Source organism: Solanum dulcamara, chromosome 4, assembly GCF_947179165.1.
Source record: "Solanum dulcamara chromosome 4, daSolDulc1.2, whole genome shotgun sequence".
In the NCBI taxonomy this organism is placed as follows: Eukaryota; Viridiplantae; Streptophyta; class Magnoliopsida; order Solanales; family Solanaceae; genus Solanum; species Solanum dulcamara.
In genome coordinates, this window is record NC_077240.1 from 17,143,632 (window position 1) to 17,168,786 (window position 25,155).

Genomic DNA, 25,155 nt, shown 5'->3' on the forward strand with positions numbered 1-25,155 from the left:
TAACAACTCGACGCCTAACAGTAAAGTAACCTTGTGAAATGGACCGTCAAGAATTTTAATCAACAATAATTATAATTTATATCATAAAAAAAATAATTAGTATTATTATTGTTTTACACAGGATAATGATAGACTGGGACACAATAAAATAATAATACAAGAATTGCTATAGAATCCCATTTTACATGCTCATGTCTTTGTGCTTAATAAGCCTATATTTGTCTGACATTTATTCCCCAGAACTAATACAAAGCTCCCCACAGTTATGATGTATAATGCAAAATTTTATACCCAAAACCAGCCAATATTAGTACTTAAGAAGAGCTCTACAAAAACTAAACGCTAAATTCATAACACATAATCTGCTTAGTATACAAAACTTGTATACCAAAACATAAATATTAGATTTAATTATATAAAATTATATGAAGGGAATTATTTTTGCTTAACGGCAAACCCAACAAGCCCTTAGGTAGGAGCTTAAGTTAATACAAAATCAGATATCCAAAGGCTTCAGCTTTCATTATAGCACCTGAGTTTGATAAAAAGCTGATTTGTTCATATAGTTTGAGACCAAACTTTCAGAAGTTCACCAATTAAAAAAATACATTTGTTACACATAAATAGATTAACTTAAAACTTTTTTTATGACTGGCAAAAGAATGCAAAAGACAAATCAAGAACTCAACCAAGGGAACACCTTGGGAGATGACGGCAGGCGTGCTGTGAGTACTTCAACTCCAGTATCTGTGACCTACAAATTAACCATCACCAGAAACACATCAATCAACAAGCAAAATTTTCTTCGTAATTCTCAGACATCTTTAACTCAGCATGCAATTTCTCAACGGGGAAATAGATGAGACAGTTTTCTCTAGTTAAATATAGTGTTCAGTTGCAACAAGACCAATTCAGCAAGCCAAGTATCTCAATTCAATCTGAGACAGCATCCAACTAAGAGCTACCATTAATCGTTTCAGATACCAAAAAGGATGTATAATAAAAATAATACCAGGAGAGTGTGTTCAAACTGAGCACTTCGTTTTCCATCTGCTGTCACAGCAGTCCATCCATCAGGCCACATCCGATCACGCCAAACACCTGCAATAGAATTAATCAAGACACTGGGAAAGGAGATTTTATATTGAATAGTACATAATGACTTTAGAACTGAAGAACTTACCAGCATTAATCATAGGTTCAATTGTAAAAGTTTGGCCAGCTTTCATCACACCAACTGCTTTATTTCCTGATCAGGCTAAGGTAACCAAAGGAAGATTGACAGAAGTAAAGCCAATTTTACTTGGATCGCCACAATCCTAGAGGTACTAAACTGTACCATAACTGAAAATCTTATGTTAAATCAATACTACTGTTTCTATTGTGATATTGCAGGAAATATGTGATGCATTTACATTTCACTGCTTGACCCAGTACGTAAATTTAATTAAAAGGAATATTTTTTATAAAGCATAAAATCTTAAAAGATGTATTGTTGAGGATACTTGAATAATGCGGAATATTTGGTGCACAGTGGAAAAGCTCTCCAATGCCATGACCACAATATGACTTCACCTGTCACCCCAGTTCGCAAGAAAATGAGAACATGCAAAACATGTCAGCTTCCAACAAAAATTGAACCTCACTGGTCCACAAGATGGGGTAGTTAGGCAATCTATTTTTTGTTTTATCTTACCACAGATAATCCAGACATAGAAGCATGTCGGTTGATGACCTCTCCAATTTCCCGAAACCTTACCCCAGGCTTAACTGCAATGAAATGGGAGCAGTGAAAAAATGACACCTAAAGTTTTGACCAACATTGCTAGCCTCTAACTTACACATTTACTGAACTTCACTTCCTTTACTCTTCAATAAAATATTGAAAAGACAATTCTCAGCAAGGCCATTCGTCACCACCAAGTAAATATATACAGAGAGATACAAGCAAAAGAGAAAGGCTGTCATAGACAGGCGCAAATTGACGAGCGGTACTGTATTTGTTTATGCAAGCTACTGGACATGCCTTCTAAGTAGGGATGTTCACAGTTTGGTGAAAAAACAAACCAAACTGAAAACCGAACCAAACTGATTAAACAAAAATGATTTTTGGTTTGGTTTTGAATTTTAAAAACCGACAATATTTGGTTTGGTTTCGGTTCTACAGAAAAATAACCAAACCAAACCAAACCAAACCGATAAATTATAGGAGTATACACTAATTTTATAATTATTTATATATGTGACATAAGTTTTTCATAAATAGTTACAAATATTTTGCACCTTTGAATTATTAATTTGGTTTTAGTCTTACTTATTTCACATGCATTGTAGCACTGTTAAAGCCATTCTTAGAAATACATCCAAGCCCAACACTCTAAAAGTTTAATTTGTAAGTCTAATTATCTAATTGTAAATATGTGGTGTGGTGTATTGTATCGACAATTTTTAAGTGATCCATCGACTCTTCAATGATTTGCCCATTTGCTTTTTGAAGGGTTGATCATTCTATTTAAAGTTGTATATTGATTTTATGGATGTTAGACATGTGAAGTGAAGGAACCTCTATACTTATGCAACTTAAACATGCAAAAGCTTCGGAATAGTGTTGAAACATAATAGAAAATTTAGATATATTAATTTTGTGATAGTAAAGAGAAATTTGTTAATTCCTACGCCTCATTTGAAATAGCTGTCTCATGTGTATGTTGTTAAACTATTTCATTTATCATTAGCTAGTCATAAACCAAAATACAGAACCAAACTGATAGGAACCAAACCAATAATTTTCATTTTGTTTGGTTTGGTTTTAAAAATTTAAAAACCGACTAGATTGGTTTGTTTTGGGTTTTAATCAAAAATCAAACCATGAACACCCCAACTAAGAAGTAAGATCTCATACTTCAGGAGTCTAGGGCATTGAGTATAATGTTCTTTTTTGTTTTTTGATCAAGTATGGTTTTCAAGTATGAGGTTCTTAGAACAGTAAAATCTATGTACAAAAAGTATCCAAGGCATGACATACAGTAACACAACCTACCAATTGCTATTGCTTTCTCCAAACACTCATATGTGCACTGGACTAACCGTTGAGATGCTTCATCGACATTACCCACAAAGAAGGTTTCATTCAGATCACCTGCAGCAGTGCACTATTAAACATCATTTCTGCAGAAAGTTGAAACATTACCTATAGATCAACATGAAAATTGGTTCTTACCATGAACCCCTTTGTAATATACAGTAACATCAACATTTACAACATCACCATCCACCAATTTCCTGAAATAAAGAGCAACCAAATGACATACAACATAAAACGAATTCTTTTCAGAACAATATATCCAGTAAGCACATATAACACCGTAAAATGCACCAAGGAAAGAGCAGACACAAGTGAAAATTTACAAAAGACTGTCTAGATTCATCCGTAGTTGAGCATTATTCAGCTCTCAAAAAATGTAACTTGGTAAAAGCAGTAATTTCTCTGCCCCTCACTAAAAAACAAAGGGGTACTAGACCTAATTTGAATGAACAAATAAGACTAGTCTCATAGCTGAATATAAGACTTACCTTGCATCTGGAATCCCATGGCAGATCACTTCATTGACTGACCTGCAACAGGCAGACAGATTTCCATCTTTCAGTAATTTCTAGAACCTGCCTACACAGTGCATGAAGAACATTTGCAAGGTAAAGTACCTACGTGCAGCATGACTTGGGGAAAAAATGATAATTTAGTGGAGATGGATATCCACCTACATATGTAACAAAAAAAAAAGTTAAAAGCACCACATCCACATAGTAGAAGACAAGTGATCCAATATAGAGCAATATCCCTAAGAACAGGACTTCCTGTGAGCTGTCATCGATATAATATGAAGCCAACAAACTTCGGCTAGGATAATATACCAAAAACCTTTCTTAACAGAGCATCATACTGAAAGACAAGGGCAAATAACAAGTCTTATGGAACCAGGAACTTAGATCACATAGGTTCTCGAATTAGGGAGCAAAGAGAACATCTTGCACCAAATATGAAGACCAGTATCATCAGTGCATTATAAATAATGTATGCGATTAAAGTGAATATGCGTAAGTTGAAAGCAGTGTTGTCGAAGGCGTGCTTAAGCCCCGAAGCGAGGCTCAAAATGTATCGAGCGCTTCGCCTCGCTTAATGTACGCTTCAATCTCGTCATCAAGGTTCGAAGCCATACTTTTCCTTGCCAATGAGCCTCTTATGAAGAGGCAGACACTAAATAATTGATATTTCACTTTATCAAATTCTTTTACCAATTTTTTTGTTCATATATTTTGTCAATCCTGCTTATAACTATTAGTCTGGGATTAAACATATATACATATTTGTTTTTCTCCCTTTGCACCTTTTTTCATTAAAACCCACGCTTTATTTGCGCTTTGCACTTAAAGCCCCAACGAACCTTAGAGCTTTTTTTGTTCTTTTTGCTTTTGATAAACTGGTGAAAAGAACCAAGGGGTTGTGCTTTAACATAACTTGATTAAAGCACAAATTCTAACATTCTGAATATATCAACATAAACTCAAAAATGCTAATTGTAACATGTTGCTAAGTGGAAATAACCCCGACAACTAAAATATGCAAGCATGAGAAGTGATTAAAATAATAAGAGTTTTATCAACATACCAGCAGCAATGGTAGCCTCATGGACCACTGCATCAATTTCATCAGTAGTCACGCCAGGTCTAATAATACGAGCAGCTGCATCCAAAACTTCCCTTCCTATCTGAAGATATATGCATATGAATAACCAATAACTTCAAACAAAAAAAAAAAAAAATAAAGCAAAACACTGCCAGATATTTGTCACCTTACCATCTCTCAACCAGGTACTTTAGAATCATTAAACTGACAGTATGATACACAGATATTATCCGAATCTCTATTTCTGATATAGAATTGGATTCTTGAAGATAATAAAACCAATCATGCATTAGAAGGAATCTCGCAGAATCTAAAATACTGATGAAGAACCAAGTGAACATGCTTATACTACGGTCTTTCGCCAAAGCTGCAGGGGCATGAAAACTTTATAACCATTGGAACACTAACCACCATTCATCTCTTTTGATTAATTGATCAAGTCCTCAGCCCAGTTGAGGATAATAGGACAAGAACAGACAATGAAACACGAGAACTTGGCAAATGAGGCTGGTGTATGTGGTGTCCCTTAGGTTGGACGACTGTAAGTTCAAGTCTACAGCTGTGTTTAGCTAGCATAAAGGTCATTGCACACTAATGCAGAGAAGGTAACAACTCCTTTTGTCGCTTGGGATGTCATTGAATTGAGTGTTGTTGATTAGACAAAAGTGATGGGCTATTCAGCATTGTTGACTTGACAATAGGTGATGGAAAAGTATCTTTTCCAGAAACTTAGGTGCTAATAAAACCAAGCAAAATCTACTTCCTAAAAAGCTGCAGGAAGGAAACGGCACCGGGCAGTAGTCCCAGAGATCCACTCAAGACCTTGATTCTAGTTATTGATTGATCTTTCAAAAATTCACACATCAGATTGAAACTAACCCCTGATTGTAACATCCTACACAAGTCCTCCTAACTTGGTTTCTGTCTGATCTCTAAATATTAAATGTGAACTCATACTCAGATCTCCCCCACAAGTCTTGCCAGGAAGCAAATGCATATATTACCAAAATAATACAGAGCATAATATAGGTGTATATTCTTGATGATCTGCTTTCAATCCATTCTCCATTAGCATATTTCCTTTCAGTCTTCTTTTCATCCCCTTTTGGTTGGTGGAGTCATAAATGTTAACACAATTTCCAAAGGTCCCTTAAGTTTCTTAGACCACATCAATACTCTAAAGAGTGGCATTAACTCTCCAAGAATTGACTCATATCAACTTGACAGCCCGTTAACTGTCCTGCAATATTGATGTTGAAGAAGTACATGGTATCTAATAAAAGGACAGAACAAATGTGAATGTATATGCTTCATAAACTGACAACAATGATTCTTTGAGAAGACTAATTACAACAACAACATCATGCCTAGTGAAATCCCACAAGTGGGGTCTAGGGAGGGTAGATGTACACAGTCCTTACCACTACCTCGTGGAGGTAGAGGCTGTTTCCGAAATACCCTCGGCTCAAATGCAGCAATCCAAAATACAAAGGAGAAAATTATAGCAAGTCACAAGAAAATAGTGCAAAGTCTACCAGAAGGAAGCAACAATCAACAACAAAATAGTGCAATAATCGAAACACAATGAACACCATAATAAATTGTTGGTAATTAAGAAGATAACTTGTTGGTAGAACATAATCAAGAGACATAAAGTGGCAATACTTACTCGGCAAGTTTCTCTCATTCTCTCAATTAGCTCTGGAGTTTTGATCTTCAGAACATTTAAACAGAAAAGAGCAGGTGGTGAGCAAAAACTTTGTTTGTTACTACAAAGGGATCTAGTGTAACTGCAAATCATAACTAACTCAACATACTTAGTACCTCAACAACATGCTGCAAATCACTATTGGGTTCAATTTTTGGGATGCCCTACAAAAATAAGAGACACAAACTAAAATGAAGAACATATTTTCTATCATGGATATTCAGAATGAGAAAAACGTGCAATATTAGGCACCTATGCTCCTAATGATAAGCAAATTAACTGAAGTAACTGTCAACATTCTTGGTATCCAGCTCCATAAGAGACAGGGCAAAAACAGAACATGTGTGCGCATAAATGTTTGTGTGTGTGTGTGTGTGAATTAATCGGTGACTAACACTTGAAATATGCAGAAATCAGTTAAGATGACTCACATCATTTGCCCAATCAGGTTGATCAATGTGAGCAGGTACAGCACGCTTTTCTGATATTGGATAGGGCCTTAGCGTCCTGAAAAAGTAAACACCTTAGGTTTTGGGCAACAAACGCAAACAGCAACTTCCAGAAAATAAGAGAGGAAAGATAAGGAAAAAATACGGAGAGTGATTTTGTCATCATTGCAGCAAGAGCCTAGCGAAAAGCTATGTTCAAAAGGAGCAAAAGACGAGAAGGAAACTAACTTTTTAGTGTACTATAACAGAAGAGCACAGTAGTCTAGTAAGCTAGCTAAAGCTTAATAATTTCTGGACTGAACCAAGAAGCCAAAGCGCCTGGTAACTTATCTTACTTCAGCTATCAGAGCCTTAAACCTTCAGACAACACAAACACAGAAACCTAGAAAACCTCTCTTTTCTTTTTATAACCGTAGTGTCGGGGCCAGCTTGCACGCACCTCGACTAATTCCACGGATACCTGTCACCTCCCACCAGCAACAGGTACCAAGGAACTTTGTCCACCAAGGCTAGGACTGAGGAAGAAGAAAACTTCTCATCTTTGATATCAGACTCTTAGAAGATGAAGATGAATAATTCTGTTGAATACTTGAAAAGAAATTCCTTTCGATGATACAAGGTGTTGAATACTTTGGCATCAACAGACAGTTGAGAATCGAAAAATCTTCACGCTCAGCCCAATATCACTGCAAATAATTAATTCTGGTTTCCTCTTTTATTCTGAAGGAAATCACTCAGAAGATACAGACAACTCATAAGTTTATTTTACTCTTCACAACTAATGCATATAGCTGTTTGGACAACCACTTCAGGTTCATAACACCAAGTTTTGGTTTAAAAAAATACAGTTTGCATAATTTGAGCATGAAATAAGGAAAAATTATCCACTAATATAGCGAAGTATAGGAATCAGAAAACAAGCATCCAAACAAGTAAATGAGGAAGAGGAACACACTAACTCAAAATAGACTTTGCTAGCCTGCTTTAGTTTCATCTAAGGGTGTCAAATGGAAAGTTGAGTTGAATTTGCAGTCGAAATGGGTTTTTTGGGAAGAGATGAGCTAAAAAATAGTGGTTCATAGCCCAACCGGACCAACTCTAAACAAGATTTAAGTTATTTGTTTGTTTTCTAATAATTTATTTAACCACCAACAGAACTACTAAAACTTTTCCTTCTTTATTATGTCTATAGTTTAACATATCAAACTATATATATATATATATATATATATAGTTTCAAAAATATTAAAATATTTTGACAAATTTTCTTATGGGTCAATTTGGGCTACATATTTAGTCCAAATCACCCCAACTTTTAGATGGAGACTTGGGTTGTGATCATATTGGCCCTCAATGAAAATAAGCCCAACCCGCCAAATATTGGGCTGGCCTAATTTTGCCAACCTAGTGACATCACAAACTTGCCAAGCCCCTTTAGTATTTCTCCATCCCATAGTAAGACAATTCTAACAAATTGTAGCTGAACATAAATGTCGATGAGAAATGCATTCCATAATTCGGCGAGGTTAAGGAGGACAAAGAACAACCATCCAAACAAGTAAAGGAGATGAAGGAACACACTGACTCCAAAATAGACGCTGCCAGCCGGTTTTATTTTGATCAAGAACTTGTCAGGACCTTTACTAATTCTACATTGAGTGCAGGACAGTTCAAAGAAACTGTAGCTGGAAACAAATGACAGTGACAAATGCATTCTAAGGACCAATCACTGATGCCAAAACAGTGTCTTACAGTCTTTCACAGAGTTAGATGTTTTGGGACCAACTAAAATATGACTGGGAGAATTCCAAGTTTTAAGTAAGATATGATATGATCAAATTAAGTAGTAGTCCATTATAGAATAAATGCATAGTTCTAACATTTCTAATTGGAGAAGAACTATGGAAATCCAAAAGAAGGTTGTGAGGTATGTACATATTATCAGCAAAGGTCAAAGATTAAGAACCATATCCAACATACCCGGTCCAGTCAAAATGCGGAATTTTTGGTGTTCGAGCCTGTCCTTTCCTCAAGCAATATAGCCAACCATCACTAGGAGAGGCTGAATTTTGTTCTCCTTGTGTTTCAGTTGCCAGAGATGATAATTTTGCCTTCAAGTGGACAGACTTGTGAGAACTCCAAGATGCCTTGAAACAATCCTGCGTGCTGACAAGAAGCAACTTGTATCAAAATCAAGGTATTAGGCTAATGGCCAGAGAAAGTAAAGATCTCACTATTGTCATAGAAAGAGATTCTCGTCCCATTAGCCATTCATTTTTTTTGCAGTTCACATTCACAGAATCCACTTTCATTTGATCTCTCAGACAGGAGGTTGCAGTTCTACAAACATTTTGTTTAGTAGCTAGAATGATATATTATTCTAATGTCTTCTCGTTGTTTCGGTTTCCACTACTGAAACCTGAGTTTTTGACATTGAACAACTAATGCGGATAGGGAGCCCAGCTTTCTAATATGATAAATAGTCCTATTACAAAGAGTTCTGCAAACATTGCAGGAAGGAGCACAGATTATTCATACATCAAATATTTAACAAGCAGCGAGTACACCCTTATCCCTTTCTTACATCACAACAGCTATACCGAACTAATACATTCCATGTACAAACTGCTAAAAAGAAGAATAGCTTATGTCCCACAGATGGATGGTTTCAGCTATGGTATAAAATATACATATCAGTAATACCAAATTTAAGCTTCAACTAGATGATGAAAAATGGAGAAGATAGTTCAGAAAGAGAATGGTCAAAGCTACAAACCAGAAAGCAGCTCCTTCACGAGGAAGTTTTAACTCCACGCACTTCGGACACCTTCAAATAAAAGAAAAAACAATTTAACAGAGAATCAGAGGTAGAAACTCTTCTCTGAAAGTAACAGCACCAAAAAAACAATTATTGGTGGTACAACTACAACAGCTGAAAGATCATACATCGCAATTGCAAACGGGTATTGGATACATTGAATTTCAAAGTGCAGGGATAATTAACGAAGGTCCCGAAAAGTTAGCTGATGATATCCTTACAAAAAATACTCTATTACATCTAGACATCATCAGCATCGTCAACCATTCAGCTATAGAAAACAATAAAACCTATACTATTTTTTAATAACAGAGAAATCCGCTGGTTCCAGCTTCAGAAACCCAGAGGATAATGGGCCAGCCCTCTAATCTTTATAACTTAGATACTAGACTTCTTTTATCAGCACCAGTAGATACTAAACTTGCTTCACCAGCTAGGATTCAAACTCGGGACTTGATATACTACCTTTGCCAACAATAGAACCTATTCTCATACTGGAAAAATGAATTTAACCTATCACCACTACATAAAGGGCACGAAAATCCCCAAGTTAGAGAAAGATTATTTGTATTTGGGTGTATTAGCTAATGGCAATCCCTCCATTCCATCTAAACTCTGAATAGAAATCCCTCCATTCCATCTTCAAGTCATAAAACTAAACATACTATTTTCTACCTACTAGAATTAGAACATCCTCTTTTTCATCTTGACCCCTTAAAAAATCCACTTAACTATCTCTTTTAAGTCTTAAATCTTAACACACAAGTATGCAATTTGAATAAGCTCGAACACAGTTGAATATCTGAAAGCATTTATTTGTATCCAAGCATTCAAATTCAAAAAAGGAAATTATAAAACTATCATTTCTTAATAATTGCAGAAACTCTTGAAACTCATATAGGTCAGAAAAGAAATACAAAAATTACAAAGAGTGGATACATACTGAAGATGAGCAGGCTTGCTACATTTAGCACAAGATAAAGCAGCTTCAACCACTTCTGCCATGGATATTTTTCAATATCTCTACACAGTACAAATCTTTATTAATCATCACAATATAAATTAAAAAAAAATAGAAAAATCTATGGGTTAAAAAGATTGAATCTTTGAAGCTGGATAAAGCTGACCTTTGAATATGGTTATGGGTGTTTTCTTGCAAGGGAGAGGAAAATAGCAATAGGGGTTTTGCAGTTTAGGGTTTTCAGGGGAAAAAGGACCAATAAGTAAACACGAAACAAAATATATAATTTTAAAAAAATAAAAAAGAAGAAAAGTGGGCTGAGGTGTTGTATTGTGTATAACATATGGTCAAATATATGGACAGCTAAAAAAACAAATACATATTACTACGTACTGACATACTTCTATATCCTCCTAGAAGCAATAAGAATTTTCCAACAAATTGTATTAATTTCCTTTACATAATTTCAAACAAAGTATATTAATTTTTGTTACAAAGGTAAATAAGAAATTTGTTTATGTCAATAATACCAAGTTACTTTTTGAGAATATATCAATACTCTTTTATATTATCACTTTTTATGTAAAATAAAATTGTTCAGAACAATTAGAAATTGACTTTTAGTAGACGTTTAGACGTGCGATATGAAATTATGAAATGAAATCAACATTTGGACATGCAATTTCACGCTGATATCATCTCATGATTTCATATCATGAGATGAAATCTCAAATTCTCCAAAAATCGTGATTTGGGATTTCAAATCGTGATTTGAGATTATTCAAATGCAAAAATTAACCCACAAGTTTATATTTTATAAAAACAACCCCACGTTTATATCTACTTACCATTTGTTTCATATGTAAATAAAATCAATTCCTATTTTACCATTTAATTCACCAAATTCATTATTTTTTATCTAATTTATTTATCAATCAAATTTTTACTACTTCATTCAAATCAACGTTTAGTAAAAAAATAATTTTTCATCATTATATTGAGTGGACAAGACTTACAACAATGGCATTAATTTCACAATGGGATAAGATATATTTTATAACCATCACAATGGCATTAACATGAAATATTTGTGTTATATGAACATGAAGATATAGTTACTGATGATATTGACTAACAAATGACTCAAAGTAGCAATGTTGGTTCATCTTCTCAGTCATATGATTAAGAAATGCAAGTTCAACGTGAGGATATTGTCCGTACTATATGGGAGGATTATATTAAAGACTAGTACACTACAATTTATGTTTAATTCTATTTTTTGTTGAATTAATTAAGATTTGATCAAAAAATATTGTATTTTTTTAAGAATAGTTTTCTGATACCATATTATGCGATTTTATAAACTTTTGTTTATTTGGTAAGATTGAATAAAGAATTAAGACAATTTTAATAGTTATACAACTCACGGGGTTTTTATGTTAATGGGATGTCACGACCCAATTTAGGATCATGACCGGCGCCAAAGGGGAGAATCCCAAAGCAAGCCTTACCAAAATTTTACAGAAATTCAGGCATAGTTTCTTTTGTTTTGGGGCCTATCATGAAATTTTCCTATCTCGGAAATTAACCACAACTAGCAATAACACTAAAACAAGGCATCATATCCATCAATAAATCAACTGCTACGCAGTAATATCAATTTATCTCCAAATACAAAAAATAAATTTAATACTAGTCACATGACTGTAATACGAATGAATAATCATGACTTTACTAGAGAAAAGACAAATGGAGCGAATCTAAGAGTTTTTAAAATAAAAGGAATAAAAAACGACCCAATAATTTCTTGCCACGCGAAGCAATGCAGGGCTCACCAGATACTATCAATTTGTGCTCTCTAGTTGATGGAATCCTCGCCAATGCCACTTGAATAGTTTGTAAAAATATTTAGCAGGTGTGAGACGCTAACTCAGTGAGTAATAACACTTAACCACAACCGTTTCAATGACGTACAAGTCAGAAGACATGCTAGTATGATGATCAAAATCATGAAAATAAATGATCTTTAAAAATGGTAATAATGATCAACCATGTATGTCTCATATGAACAGAATCAACTCAACCATTTAGAAAAAAAAATCTCAGTAAACACTTTCATATCAAATCTTATGTTTGGGAGGTTTCCGATAATGAATCATGTAATCGGTGTGGACCCCTCATAAAGGAGTCAAATGTTCATATCAGTAGATCCCTTCTCGAGAGATATCGGTAACAGTATACTAGTTCTACCTTCTCACTAGCAAGGGTTATATCGCTAACCTGTAAACACAAGGTGCATCAGGTCTAATGAATCTACTGTTAGCTACAAGATTCATCAAGATCTACTCCAATTAATACTTTTTCTTTATAAACAGTAGAAGAATTTCCAAAATAGTACAAAGCATTTAAGTTCTTATCGAATCATAATATATAAAACTTAAACGAAAAACACATGTCAAAATACTATTTTTCAAGCAAATGTTAAATCATTTCAATAACCGTAATCATGTCTCAGTTCTCCATAAACATGTCTTATAAAAGCAAGTTTGAGATATTTCGATATCATATCAAGTAAAAGACTTGTCCATATGCAAATTCAAAACATTCGATAACATATTCTCTTTATTAACCATGTATAATATATGAAAGTTATAAAATACAAATTGTGGTAAGATTACTACTCAAAATACTCGTGATGAAATACCAACTTCGTCCCTCGAGTAATCCGTACGTATTCCTTCATTCAATCTATAATCACATTCATATCAATTTCGTGTTAACTCCTTTGTTAAGATAATTCATGCTACATTAAATACCAAGCCTCAAGATTTCATGATTGACTCTCAATCTATCAAATTAAATCCAATTGATGCTTTACACAGCCCAAACAGTCCCACTATTGATTATTTCTAATAAATAAGGCTATATCTCCTATATGTCTAACTTTTTCTCTTTGGTGTAAACCAAAATACGAAAGCTTTACAATTCAATCACTAAATAAAATCACTCCGTCATGAAAATTTAACAAATTTCTCTATTTATTCTAACCCATATTTCATAAACTCTCAACCCCCAATTGCGTAGCAGTATATACAAATTAAATCTATAAACCAAGTTCATAAACTTACCTTTCTCTTTCGCTTCTCTCTTTAGTTTAAGAATCAAGCTTTTTTAAAAAAAAAATTCCTTTCTTCTTTGTTCTTTCAGCAGAAAACAGAGACAACAACTTGGATTATTTTTTTCTTCCTATGCATGATTGGCCGGAGGAAAAAACTGAAAGATTCAGCAACCATCTGAACCTTTAGCACGTTCAATGGGCTCAAGCCTATTCTTTTACTTTTTTTTCTTTTAAAGAAAATCTAAAGTCCTATTTGCCCTTAACATTATTTTGGGTATTACATGAGAAAACATTAAACATAAAAAGTCTAAATCGCATGTTCAAATAAAATTTCAACTTCATTTCATGATTTCATATCGCATGGTCAAACGGGCCCTTAAGAACCACTAGTCTTGTCACTTCTTCTCTCAAAATAAAAAATAGAATTGCGGTAGTGAGAAGAAATTTAGTACTCTAATTTCCGTTTTAATTTATTTGATATTACTTGACAAATATTAAAAAAATAAAAGAGTTTTTGACACTATTGACACATGGTGTAATTAGTTAGTAGTTAGTAGTGTGCTGTGTAGTTAGTAGTTAGTAATGTGTTGTGCACATGGTGTAAATGTGTAGTTGGTTATTAGTGTAGGTCCACACTAATTATTCTATTAAAAGTTGTTATCTTAGCTAAGTAGTGAAGGTTAACAATAACAGCACAGTGTAAAGATAAGTGATGTAAATATTACTTTACTCTTTTCTCTTCTAGACGAAGATATACAAAAATCCCCAAATCTCTCTCAATCTTCCTTCAGCTCCTTCTTCTCCAATCACTCTTCTGCTTCAACTTCTATTTCAACATGGTATCAGAGTGGGTCGCCGATTGAGGAATTGGAGCTTGTCAGAGAAGCATACGGCCGTCATTGAAGCTCGGAACTGAAGAACATGGGTGACATTTCACAATCGCAAGCATCAAGTGAAAAAATAGTCATAGAACATGGTCATCCTTTGTATGTGCACCCATCGAACACATCGAGATGTATTTTAGCACCGGTGAAACTCATTAGATTTGAAAATTATGGGGTATGGAGTCGAGCTATGAGGATCTCTCTTCGATGAATCGCTTCATGAACAGTGGGAGACGATGAATGCGATTGTCCTTTCTTGGATCATGAACACAATATCGGAGAGCCTATTGAACGACATCGTGTATGCGTCAAATGCATATTTAGTCTGGAAGGATCTGAAGGAAAGCTTTGATAAGGTAAATCGAGTATGAATTTTTCAAGTACACATAACTATTGCAAACCTCAAACAGGGAACAAGTCCAGTGTTAGTGTATTTTTCCAAATTAAAGAAACTGTGGAGTGAATCTGATTTGATAGCTCCTTCTCCGAACTATGACTGTCCAAAGTCTAGGAACTATATTGAGTATCTACAAAAGCAGAGGTTAATGTAGTGTTTGAGTGGTTTGAATGAATCTTATGATCAAGCTAAGCGGCAAATTCTGATGAAGTCCAATGCACCATCTATAAATCAGGCCTATGCCTTAATAGTGCAAGATGAAAGTCAATAGGTAAATGTTGAAAAACCCAATCCCATAGCAATTCAAGTCAAAAGAAATGATAACTATAAAAGAGGCAGTTCAATGTATTGTGAGAATTGTCACATGCAAAACCATACAAAGAAGGAGTGTTACAGACTTGTTGGATATCCTTCAGAAAAGGATAACAAAGCTAACAGAAAAGTGGAAAGTAGTTATGATGGTTACAAGAAAGATAACAACTATCGTGAAGGATGGAGGAAGGACAGATATAGAGAAAGGTACAAGAGGGATAACAATGAAGGATGGAGAAAGGAAACACATGCTCTAGTGGCTAATAATGCAGATTTTGCTTAAGGGAAATATGCAGGTAAGGCTAATAATGGGGGTCAGTATGCTGATGACAACAGAAGAGGTGATAGCAAGAGTAATCATCATGATTCAAAAAATCAGTACAAGCATCATGGCAATGACTCTAAAGAATATCCAGCCCATATGACAGGTATTGTGACTTGTTTGATGTCCCAGCTAGAAAGGTGTGAATGGATAGTAGATTCCGGTACATCTCACCATGTTACTGCAAATGACAAAATACTCAAAAATATTCATAGCATGCAAACTAATCAAGGAGTAAGGATGCATTTGCCAAATGGAAGTGCCAATTACACATACAGAAAGTGCAGAATTATTTGGACAGGAGAGAATCACAAATGTGTTGTTTGTGCCTGATTTTAAATATAATTTATTATCAGTATCATAATTAACCATGGAGTTATGTTACTCAGTCAACTTTTTTCTGATCACTGTATCTTTCAGAATCTCTACAGTGGCAGGGTGAAAGGGATTGGTAGGTTGCAAGGAGGACTATACATTTTCCAAGGGGCAGTTGAAGACTATGATGAACAAAGAAGAGGAAATATGAGGCAAGTTTACCTAGCAGATACTGATGGAAGGTGCAGCTTATGGCATAGAAGACTGGGCCACCCCTCCATATCCACTATGAAGACTATGGTAGAATTCAAAAATAAGATTGACAGGAATGTGCATAATAATTGTAGAATCTTTCCATTAGCAAAACAGACCAGATTATAATTTCCTTTAAGCATTTCTAGAGCAGATCAGCCTTTTGAACTGGTTCACTTAGATTTGTGGGGTCCTTATAAAATTTCTACTTTTGATAAAAAGAGTTATTTTCTCACTATTTTTGATAATCATACCAGATATACTTGGATCCATTTGTTACAACTGAAGACTGAAGTAATTGTAGTTTTGAAGCAATTTCTTGCCCTTTGAATACTCAGTTTAATTGCAAAGTCAAGACCATCAAGTCTGACAATGGTACTGAATTTTTTAACTCTCAAAGCCGTGAGTTATTACAGAGCCTAGGGATAATTCATCAAAGCAGCTGTCTTTATACACCTCAACAAAATGGGGTAGTTGAGAGAAAGCACAGGCAGATTTTGGAGATGGCAAGACCTATAAGTTTCAGGCTACCTTTCCAACAAAGTATTGGGGTTTTTGTATTAAAACTGTAGTGTATCTTATGAACAGGTTGTCATCAAGAGCCATGAATGTCTACACTCCTTATGAGGTTATGTATCACAGCAAGGCATCCCTTGATCATCTAAGGGTACCTGGTTGCCTATGTTTTGTTACTACATTGCCTAAATCAGACAAATTTGCTTATAGAGCCAAGAAAGCTGTATTCATTGGGGTTTTAGAAACCCAAAAGGGTTATATTGTGTTTGATTTATCTACTAATAGGTTTTTTGTTAGTAGGGATGTGGTGTTCCATGAAAATGACTTTCCTTTTAGCAATACTGCAGACTCAAAGAATAGCACATTTCTTCAACTGAGCTATGTTGATGCTTCATATGATTCTCCTGCTCCTGCTCACATTTGCTAGTCTCCACTAGTAACAGCAAGGGGGACACACTCTGCTGACAATGATGCTGCTGCTACAGATACAGTAAAAAAGGAAATGGTTGAACCACCACCTGAAATTGAACCTGATAATGCTGAACCTGATGAGGCTGCACAAGCTCCATTGCAAGCTGAATAAATTTCATTGCAGATTGGTGTTGCTCCTTCTTCTGTCACTTGCAACAGACCAGTTAGGTCAACCAAGCAACCTGGGTGGTTGAATGACTATATTGTCAATACTAGTCATGATCACATCTATTCTATAAACAAGTATTTGTCATATGTAGGAACATCAGAAAAATATAAAAGTTATTTAGCTAAGTTCTCTATCTTAGCTGAACCAAAAAGTTTTAAGAAGGCTTCAAGGGATGTAAAGTGGATAGAAGCTATGCAACAGGAGATCAAGGCTCTTAAGGATAATCATACTTGGAAGATTATTGATCTTCCAAATGGAAAAAATGCAGTTGGCTCTAAATGGGTATATAAGATCAAGTATAAGGCAAATGGGGAGGTAGAAAGATTCAAGGCAAGATTGGTGGCAAAAGGATACAGTCAAAAAGAAGTCTTGATTATCATGAAACCTTCTCTACAGTTGCTAAAATGATCTTTGTGAATCAGTGATTACATTGGCAGCCTCAAAGGGGTGGAAACTTCATCAAATGGATATGTACAATGCATTCTTGCAAGGAGATCTTTATGAAGAAGCGTATATGGAGCTACCAGAAGGGTTCAGAAGACAGCAGGAGACCAAGGTGTGCAGGTTGTTGAAATCTCTCTATGGCTTAAAGCAGACATTAAGACAGTGGAACATCAAGTTGACTGATGCATTGATAGTTGCAAGATTCACACAAAGTCTTCATGACTACTCACTTTTTACAAAGAGGTAAGGTAACAATATTGTCATAATACTTGTGTATGTAGATGATCTTCTTATTACTGGAGATAGCAACAGTCTCATAGAGGTAGTCAAGCAGATCCTATAACTTGACTTCAGAGTGAAAGACTTGGGGGAACTCAAATATTTTCTTGGTATAGAAGTTTTGAGATCACAATGTGGCGTCATCCTTAATAAAATGAAATGCATATTGGAGCTCATATAAAAAATGGGCTTAGCAGGCACAAAGCCAGCCGCCACACCACTGAAAGCTGGAAGCAAACTAACTATTATAGAATACGACAAGGCTGTTGGAGTTAAAGGTGATGAAGCTCTAGAGGAAGTCTCAAAGGCTGATAGGAAGGTTGTTGTATGTCACCATCACTAGGCCAGACATTAGCTTTGCAGTCCAAACACTAAGTTTATTTATGTAAGAGCCTAAGGTCTCACATTAGGAAACAACTATTAGAGTAGTCAAGTACCTGAAGAATGCACCAGGCCAGGTCTTATTTTCAGATCACAACCTACACAGGAGATAACATGCTGGTGTGATTCAGCCTGGGTAGCATATCCTAACACAAGAAGATCCATCATAGGTTATGCAGTGAAGTTTGGAGAGTCACTAATCTCCTGGAAATCAAAGAAGCAACAAACAATATCCAAGAGCTCAACTGAAGCTGAGTATAGAAGCATGGCAACTGTCGTTGCAGAAGTTACTTAGTTGTTGGGCTTGTTCAGTGAGCTTGGAGTGGAAATTCATCGGCCAGTAACTGTTTGGAGTGATAGTAAGACAGCAATTCAACTGGCAATAAATCCAGTTTATCATGAGAGAATAAAACATATTAAAATCGATTGTCACTTTATAAGAGACAAGATAAAGGAATGAATCATCAAGACTGAATTTGTAAAGACAAATGATCAGCAAGCAGACCTGATGACAAAGGGACTGAGCAGGCAACAACATGTGTATTTGATGAACAAGTTGGGAGTGTTGGATGTTATGCACCCTCCAACTTGAGGGGGAGTATTAACACATGGTGTAATTAGTTAGTAGTTAGTAATGTGCTGTGTAGTTAGTAGTTAGTAATGTGCTGTGCACATGGTGTAAATGTGTAGTTGGTTATTAGTGTAGGTCCCACACTAATTATTCTATTAAAAGTTGTTAGCTTAGCTAAGTAGTGAAGGTTAACAATAATAGCACAGTGTAAAGATAAGTGATGTAAATATCACTTTACTCTTTTCTCTTCCAGACGAAGATATACAAAAATCCCCAAATCTCTCTCAATCCTCCTTCAGCTCCTTCTTCTCCAAATCACTGTTCTTCTTCAACTTCTATTTCAACAGACACATATTTACCCCTACATGTGTGTTGAAGGAGAAGTTGAAACTCCGCAAGAGTTTTGGTCTATTCTAACTAGACAATAAATACAACAGAGGATACATGGAGTACCATACATATCTACATGGGGTCTTTGTTAAAGAGTGCATTAAAAATAATATATTTATTAATTTTGTATATTATTAGTATCTTATTTGATAGTTTTTTTAATAAATATTTAATATTAACTAATGTAAGCATTAATTATATGCTCTTTCATGATTTTAGTAATACAAAATTTTTAATCATAACATAACTATACATATTATTTTTAATGTGCACCAAATTAAATTAAATCAAACACTACATAAGAAATAATCATAACATAACTAAATATTAGCATTACGAATGGTGGTATTACTAATACATCATATTAATACTATTCTTATACATCCTATTGTTATAGATCCTACTAAACAACCCCTCAATTCCATAAATACAACTGTAGTAGTAACATGCACATTTGCCAATTTAATATCCTCCACATTCTTGACTCTCTTGACAAATAACATCTCATATGTCAGCCCAATATGGTACTCCACTTGTTGGGATCCAAGATTCACCTTGTATGAAATTTTTCACTGTAAATGGGCTTGCTTCATTGGCATCACGTAACACATGAAAACCAGGCCAATTTATCCTGTTTTCAGTATTAGCTCCACTCCCTGTATTCATATACTCTGCATAAAATAATGTCGAAAGTGCAAAATCACCACTCCATTCTTTCCACCCTCTTGGATCAATCAATCCGTCCAAATCCGTCTTAATAAACACCGTCCTCGAATATTTTTTCCACGGTCTCCCTAGGTAATTCTTAAAACTATCTTTAACAACACCAAACTTTGAGGATGAACAAACTCGCGAATTTAGTATAACAATCCCTGTATTCTCATTTGAGTCATCCCTCCCCTGTGCGGTTATCATGTTGGATTGATGATCCATTGGTCTCTTAACAAAAATGTCGCAATTTTGAAAAACAGCAGCTGCATCACCAAAAATGAAGTCGATGGTGCCATATACATGACAATCGCGATAAAATTGTCTTAGGGAGTGTACTAAGAGTGTGTCTTGATAACCTTTAAAGCTGCAACGGTAGAAAATCGAGAGATCTGAGCCTACTTTTAGTGCCACTGCTTGATGCTTGTGTGGTCCTGCTGTGTTCTCAAATGTCATGTCCCTAGCCCAAAATCCGTCAGCAGATACACCTATAATTAAAAGAACATTTCATATGACTGAAGTTTGGTGGACAAAGTTACTAGTTGTGCTAGTGAAAAATAATATATATATATATATATATATGTATCCACAAACGGGCTCAAACATCACTGTTATATAAACAGAAGTATGTCACCTAATAAATTAAAGCCATTATGCTTTATTTTCTAGTATAGGTAGGACTTACCAAATGTAGCTGAGCCCAAGGTGGTAGCTCCATCTGGGACATTTTTATTACCAGTAACAATAGTTTTGTCAATGCCATCACCAACAAACATCAAGTTATCGAGTCCCCTTCCAATTTCAACATATTCGCGGTATGTACCAGATTTGACATATACAATTGTTCTTTCGGGTCGTGTCATACTAGAGAGAGCAGCTATAGCCTCGTTGATGGTCTTGTAATTACCAGAACCATCTAGAGCAACCACTATATCAGCTTTGGATGTTGCTGAATTCCATGATACCAAAAGCCCCTTGCCTTCTTCATTGGAGCTAATTGGTCTCAGTTGTGCCCCTGACACCAAAAATACATATATGAATGAAGGGTTAGTTTTGTTGGCATTCTCCGAATTATTTATACAAGCACTCTATGCGTGAGATAACAATTTCGGGATCAATAATCTTTGAATAAAACAACAAAATGACACAATTACTCTTTCTCTAGAACTTTTTCCCCAAAGTAAGGGCTAAATGGCGAAACTAAAATTTCAATAAAGAACGCATTTAAATATAATATTCATAATCACTAATAATTAACCTAAGTACACTACGTATTTTCCGATGAAGAATGTGCACCAGACCACCATTTGCCTAAGGTTACTCCACCCCTAACAAGGCTAAAATTGAAACTAAAAGTTTGTCCCAATTTAAACCAAACACATGTTTTATGTTATACCCCTACATTTTTTTTATTTCAATAAATCAAATATCATCCAAAAAATGTATCAATAATATAATCTTGTCACTATTAACTCTCATATTATAATTGTGTAAAATCTCGAGATAGCTTGTCCCGAAACGATCCTGAATGTATTTCAATCTCAAAGTCGCATGTAACCTTCATTATTCTCCAATTTAATTACTACTCTTATGTTTCGAATAATTATATGTAATTATGATTTTGGCAACAGATAGTGTAAAATTTTACTGTATTAATATATAAAGGTATAATAAAATAATAAATAAAGCAAATGTAGCCCCATCCAAAAAGACCACAGTTAAAAGGGAAAAAGGAAAAAGAAAAAGAAAAACCACTAGTGCAATATTCAATTTCCATATATTTATACAATTAAAAAATGTTAAACGACAATTGCAAGTGACTATTCCTAACTAAAATTAATAACTTATAAAATAAGTTAAATATCTTTTCACATCAGATTAAATTATACTTCAATTGTCCTAAAACACTTGTCACCTTTCAAGAGTCAAAAGTATTATGATAGGAGAAGAACTCACCGTCACCGGTTCTAGTTTTAGCCCTTGCGAGACGTCGATAATGAAACAAGGCATCCTTAAGCAAGAAAGTCAAGTTTTGAGCCTCTTGAGTACTACTTATAAAAGTAGCTAAACCTTTCTGTTCCAAGCCATCTAAGCAACTCCTATGACTTGCTAGTGCTGCACTTAACCAAGTAACAACGTCATCATGGCTATAATAATACTTTTCATGACTACCAGACACCACTAACCTTGCTAGCCTTGCCTCAGTATCTTCATAAAGCTTCACACACTCATCACTACTGCTTACAAAAGCATTATTATAATTATATTGGATCGCTTTATCAATTCGTCCTTTTAGACCCTTAGCCCATTTCATGGCATTTAACACCTCGACCATCTCATTATTAATTATAACATCTTGGCTGCTACTGACATTAACATTATTAGCAATAACAATGCCTAAAATTAGAAGAAGAAGAAGAAGAAAGGTGGTGAGAGTGGACATTCTTTTTTTATTTTGTTTTGGGAGTTAATTATTTCTTTGAAGAAATTTTGAAGATTATAATTGATGTTGGAAGGACATACATGTTTATATATAAAGGTACTTGTAGACGGTTACACATAGATAAAGGCATGGAGTCCAAGACATGTGTCCATGATTTTACTAGTTGCTGAGCGAGGCTTGAAATTTGTTTGTATCTATAAAAACGGTGCACATTAATCAAATCTTTATGCACATCGAGTACATGACATCCAACACTACTATGTTTTGTCACGGCGTTCTTTGCTACCACTTCTTAACGGATTGATGATTAAAGACTCATTAATTATATATGAAACTTATAATTTGAGTCAGATTTTCTTGTAATAAAGGGTACAAAACTACCTAAGCCATGCACGCATATCTATGATAGCTTCTAACACATTTTTATTAGAGAAATTGACGTAAATAGTCATTTATTAAAATAATATTAAGTAAATGATATATATATATATATTTGATAAGCAAATATAATTATTTTTAACCTATCAGCGAGTGTATTACTTGATATTTTTTTTTGTGTGTGTGTTTGAACATTAAAGATAAGATCGTGCGGGTATATTGAATAGAGGAAAAACCTAGGCATTTTTTATCACATCATATTTGTACCTATTCATCCTTAGATTTTAACTTTGGGTTTAAGTTGCATAAGCTAAAAGTTAAACTTTACCTATTTTATATAGGTTTGACCGATTAATATTAAATGTTACTATTATTCACTCCCTCCACGTTGTTGTTTGTCAAAGTTTGATTTAGTAGGAATTTTTTAAAATAAAGGGAGGTTTTAAATTGCGATTACTATACAAGATTCTTATTACGAAAATATAAAAACTATTACTCTTTCTGAAAGAACATATTATAAAAAATACTGCCAAATAAAATGGAGCAGGCGGAGTATTTATTTCAAGATTTAATTTGTGCATACTACAAATAGTGTAACGTAATTATTCTCTCCTTCCCAAAATACTTGTCACATTTCATTCGTTGAGAGTCAAATTATTCGAATTTTGAAAATATTTTAATATGTATTTTTCACCATATTGGAATATAATGGGTTGTAATTTATAATATTTTTTCGTGTAGTTGTATTTCATAAAAACACCCATCATTTATTGTTGGGAAGAGATTGTTCGTATAACGTATAATTTTTTTATAAAAGAATAGTTTGTTATTATCTTTTCCGGAAAAGAATAGTTTAAATGACAAGATTGAAAAAAAAGAACAATTTGTTTTAAATTCGATTAATGTATTGCTCTTGCATTATTATTTCGTTGTTGTTGATTGTTATCAATTATGTTATAAGATTTTATTTAACAAAACATATTCATTATAAAATGATAACACAAATTTATGGATATTTTTAATAATTTATAGAACTTACGGGTATAGAATAATATTTTTTGAAACAGTCAAATATTCTTAAAAAATTTATAATCAAATACATGATGAAAATTCACCCAAAAATTACTTGCCAAAAATATTTAGAAACTTGCGATGAAATGCTAGCTTAGTAGCGGAGGTATGCACGCAAGGGACAGATAGTGAAACAGGGGTGGTTTTTTTGCTCTCCTCAAAGTCACCACCATCCGCCAGTCAGCGTCGCAGCCAACTTCAGCCTACCAACACATACACGTTTAACACTTAGTTTAATTTCGTATCAAACACAATATAAATGACACACAGCGTTACAGGCAATGCCCAACCTTTTTATTATTATTATCTCTCACTCAGATATACAAAAAGGAACTAACGAATTTGGAAGGCCTACAAAACTCTTGCTACCTTGCCTTGGCCAAATTCGTCCTACATATAGTTTTTTGTATTATTCCTAGCCAGGGTCAGACTATCCCATGCTTTGTCTGGAGGGCTGTTAGGGCAGTTACAAACAATTACAAGGGGAGGGACGTGCATGGCATGTGCCAGCATTTACATGGGATCATGGGAGGATCATGGCCTACATACAGGCCCTAACATTTCGCCCATGTCTGCAAAGCCTTCAGAGAATCGGGCATAACCGTCGCATGTGCCTCGCGCGTGACTCAAATGCATGTGTCTCGCGCATGCCTCGCTCACGTGCCTCGTGTATGCCTTAGCCTGATCCTCGCCTCACAGCTTTGCGCCAATGCCATGCCAACACCATGCCAATATTTTGCCATGTCCATCTGCATTGGTCTAGCCAACGCCATGTCAACGCCTTGCCATGTCCATTTGCCTTGGCCTTGCCAATGTCATGCCAACGCTTGCCACGTCCATCTGCCTTGGCCCCAGCCAGCCCATGTCAATCTCCATGTCTGCCGGTGCCAACCCTTTGCCTATACGCATGCCCGCCTTGTGCCATGTGCTTATCGTGCGCATGTCCGCCTGGTGCCATGCGCATGTCCGCCCGATACCATGCGCCTGTCGCGCGCAAACCCACCTTGTGCCATGTGCTTGTTGCGCCACTGACATTCGTCAAGCTATTTTGCCAACACCCAAGCACCTTGACTTAGCTGCACACCATGCCAACAACATGCAATTCCGCACATTG

The 25,155-nt window shown here is 35.0% G+C and overlaps 2 protein-coding genes across 2 annotated transcripts; both read right to left on the reverse strand.

Moving 5' to 3' along the window:
* Positions 1-363: 363 nt before the first annotated feature.
* LOC129886698 (methionine aminopeptidase 1A) lies at positions 364-10,889 on the reverse strand. Its single transcript, XM_055961494.1, has 17 exons — positions 10,787-10,889; positions 10,603-10,682; positions 9,618-9,668; positions 8,822-9,007; positions 6,824-6,899; positions 6,509-6,556; positions 6,354-6,398; positions 4,667-4,766; positions 3,707-3,758; positions 3,574-3,615; positions 3,221-3,282; positions 3,041-3,139; positions 1,697-1,770; positions 1,506-1,575; positions 1,184-1,249; positions 1,013-1,101; positions 364-754 (listed from the first exon to the last, which is right to left on the reverse strand). Exons 2-17 carry the CDS (start codon positions 10,662-10,664, stop codon positions 677-679), a joined length of 1,200 nt encoding a protein of 399 aa, XP_055817469.1. The 5' UTR covers positions 10,665-10,682; positions 10,787-10,889; the 3' UTR covers positions 364-676.
* Positions 10,890-19,945: 9,056 nt separating this feature from the next.
* LOC129884049 (pectinesterase) lies at positions 19,946-24,814 on the reverse strand. The gene is made up of 4 exons (XM_055958425.1): positions 24,739-24,814; positions 22,112-22,546; positions 20,835-21,164; positions 19,946-20,637 (listed from the first exon to the last, which is right to left on the reverse strand). Exons 1-4 carry the CDS (start codon positions 24,812-24,814, stop codon positions 19,946-19,948), a joined length of 1,533 nt encoding a protein of 510 aa, XP_055814400.1.
* Positions 24,815-25,155: the final 341 nt, after the last annotated feature.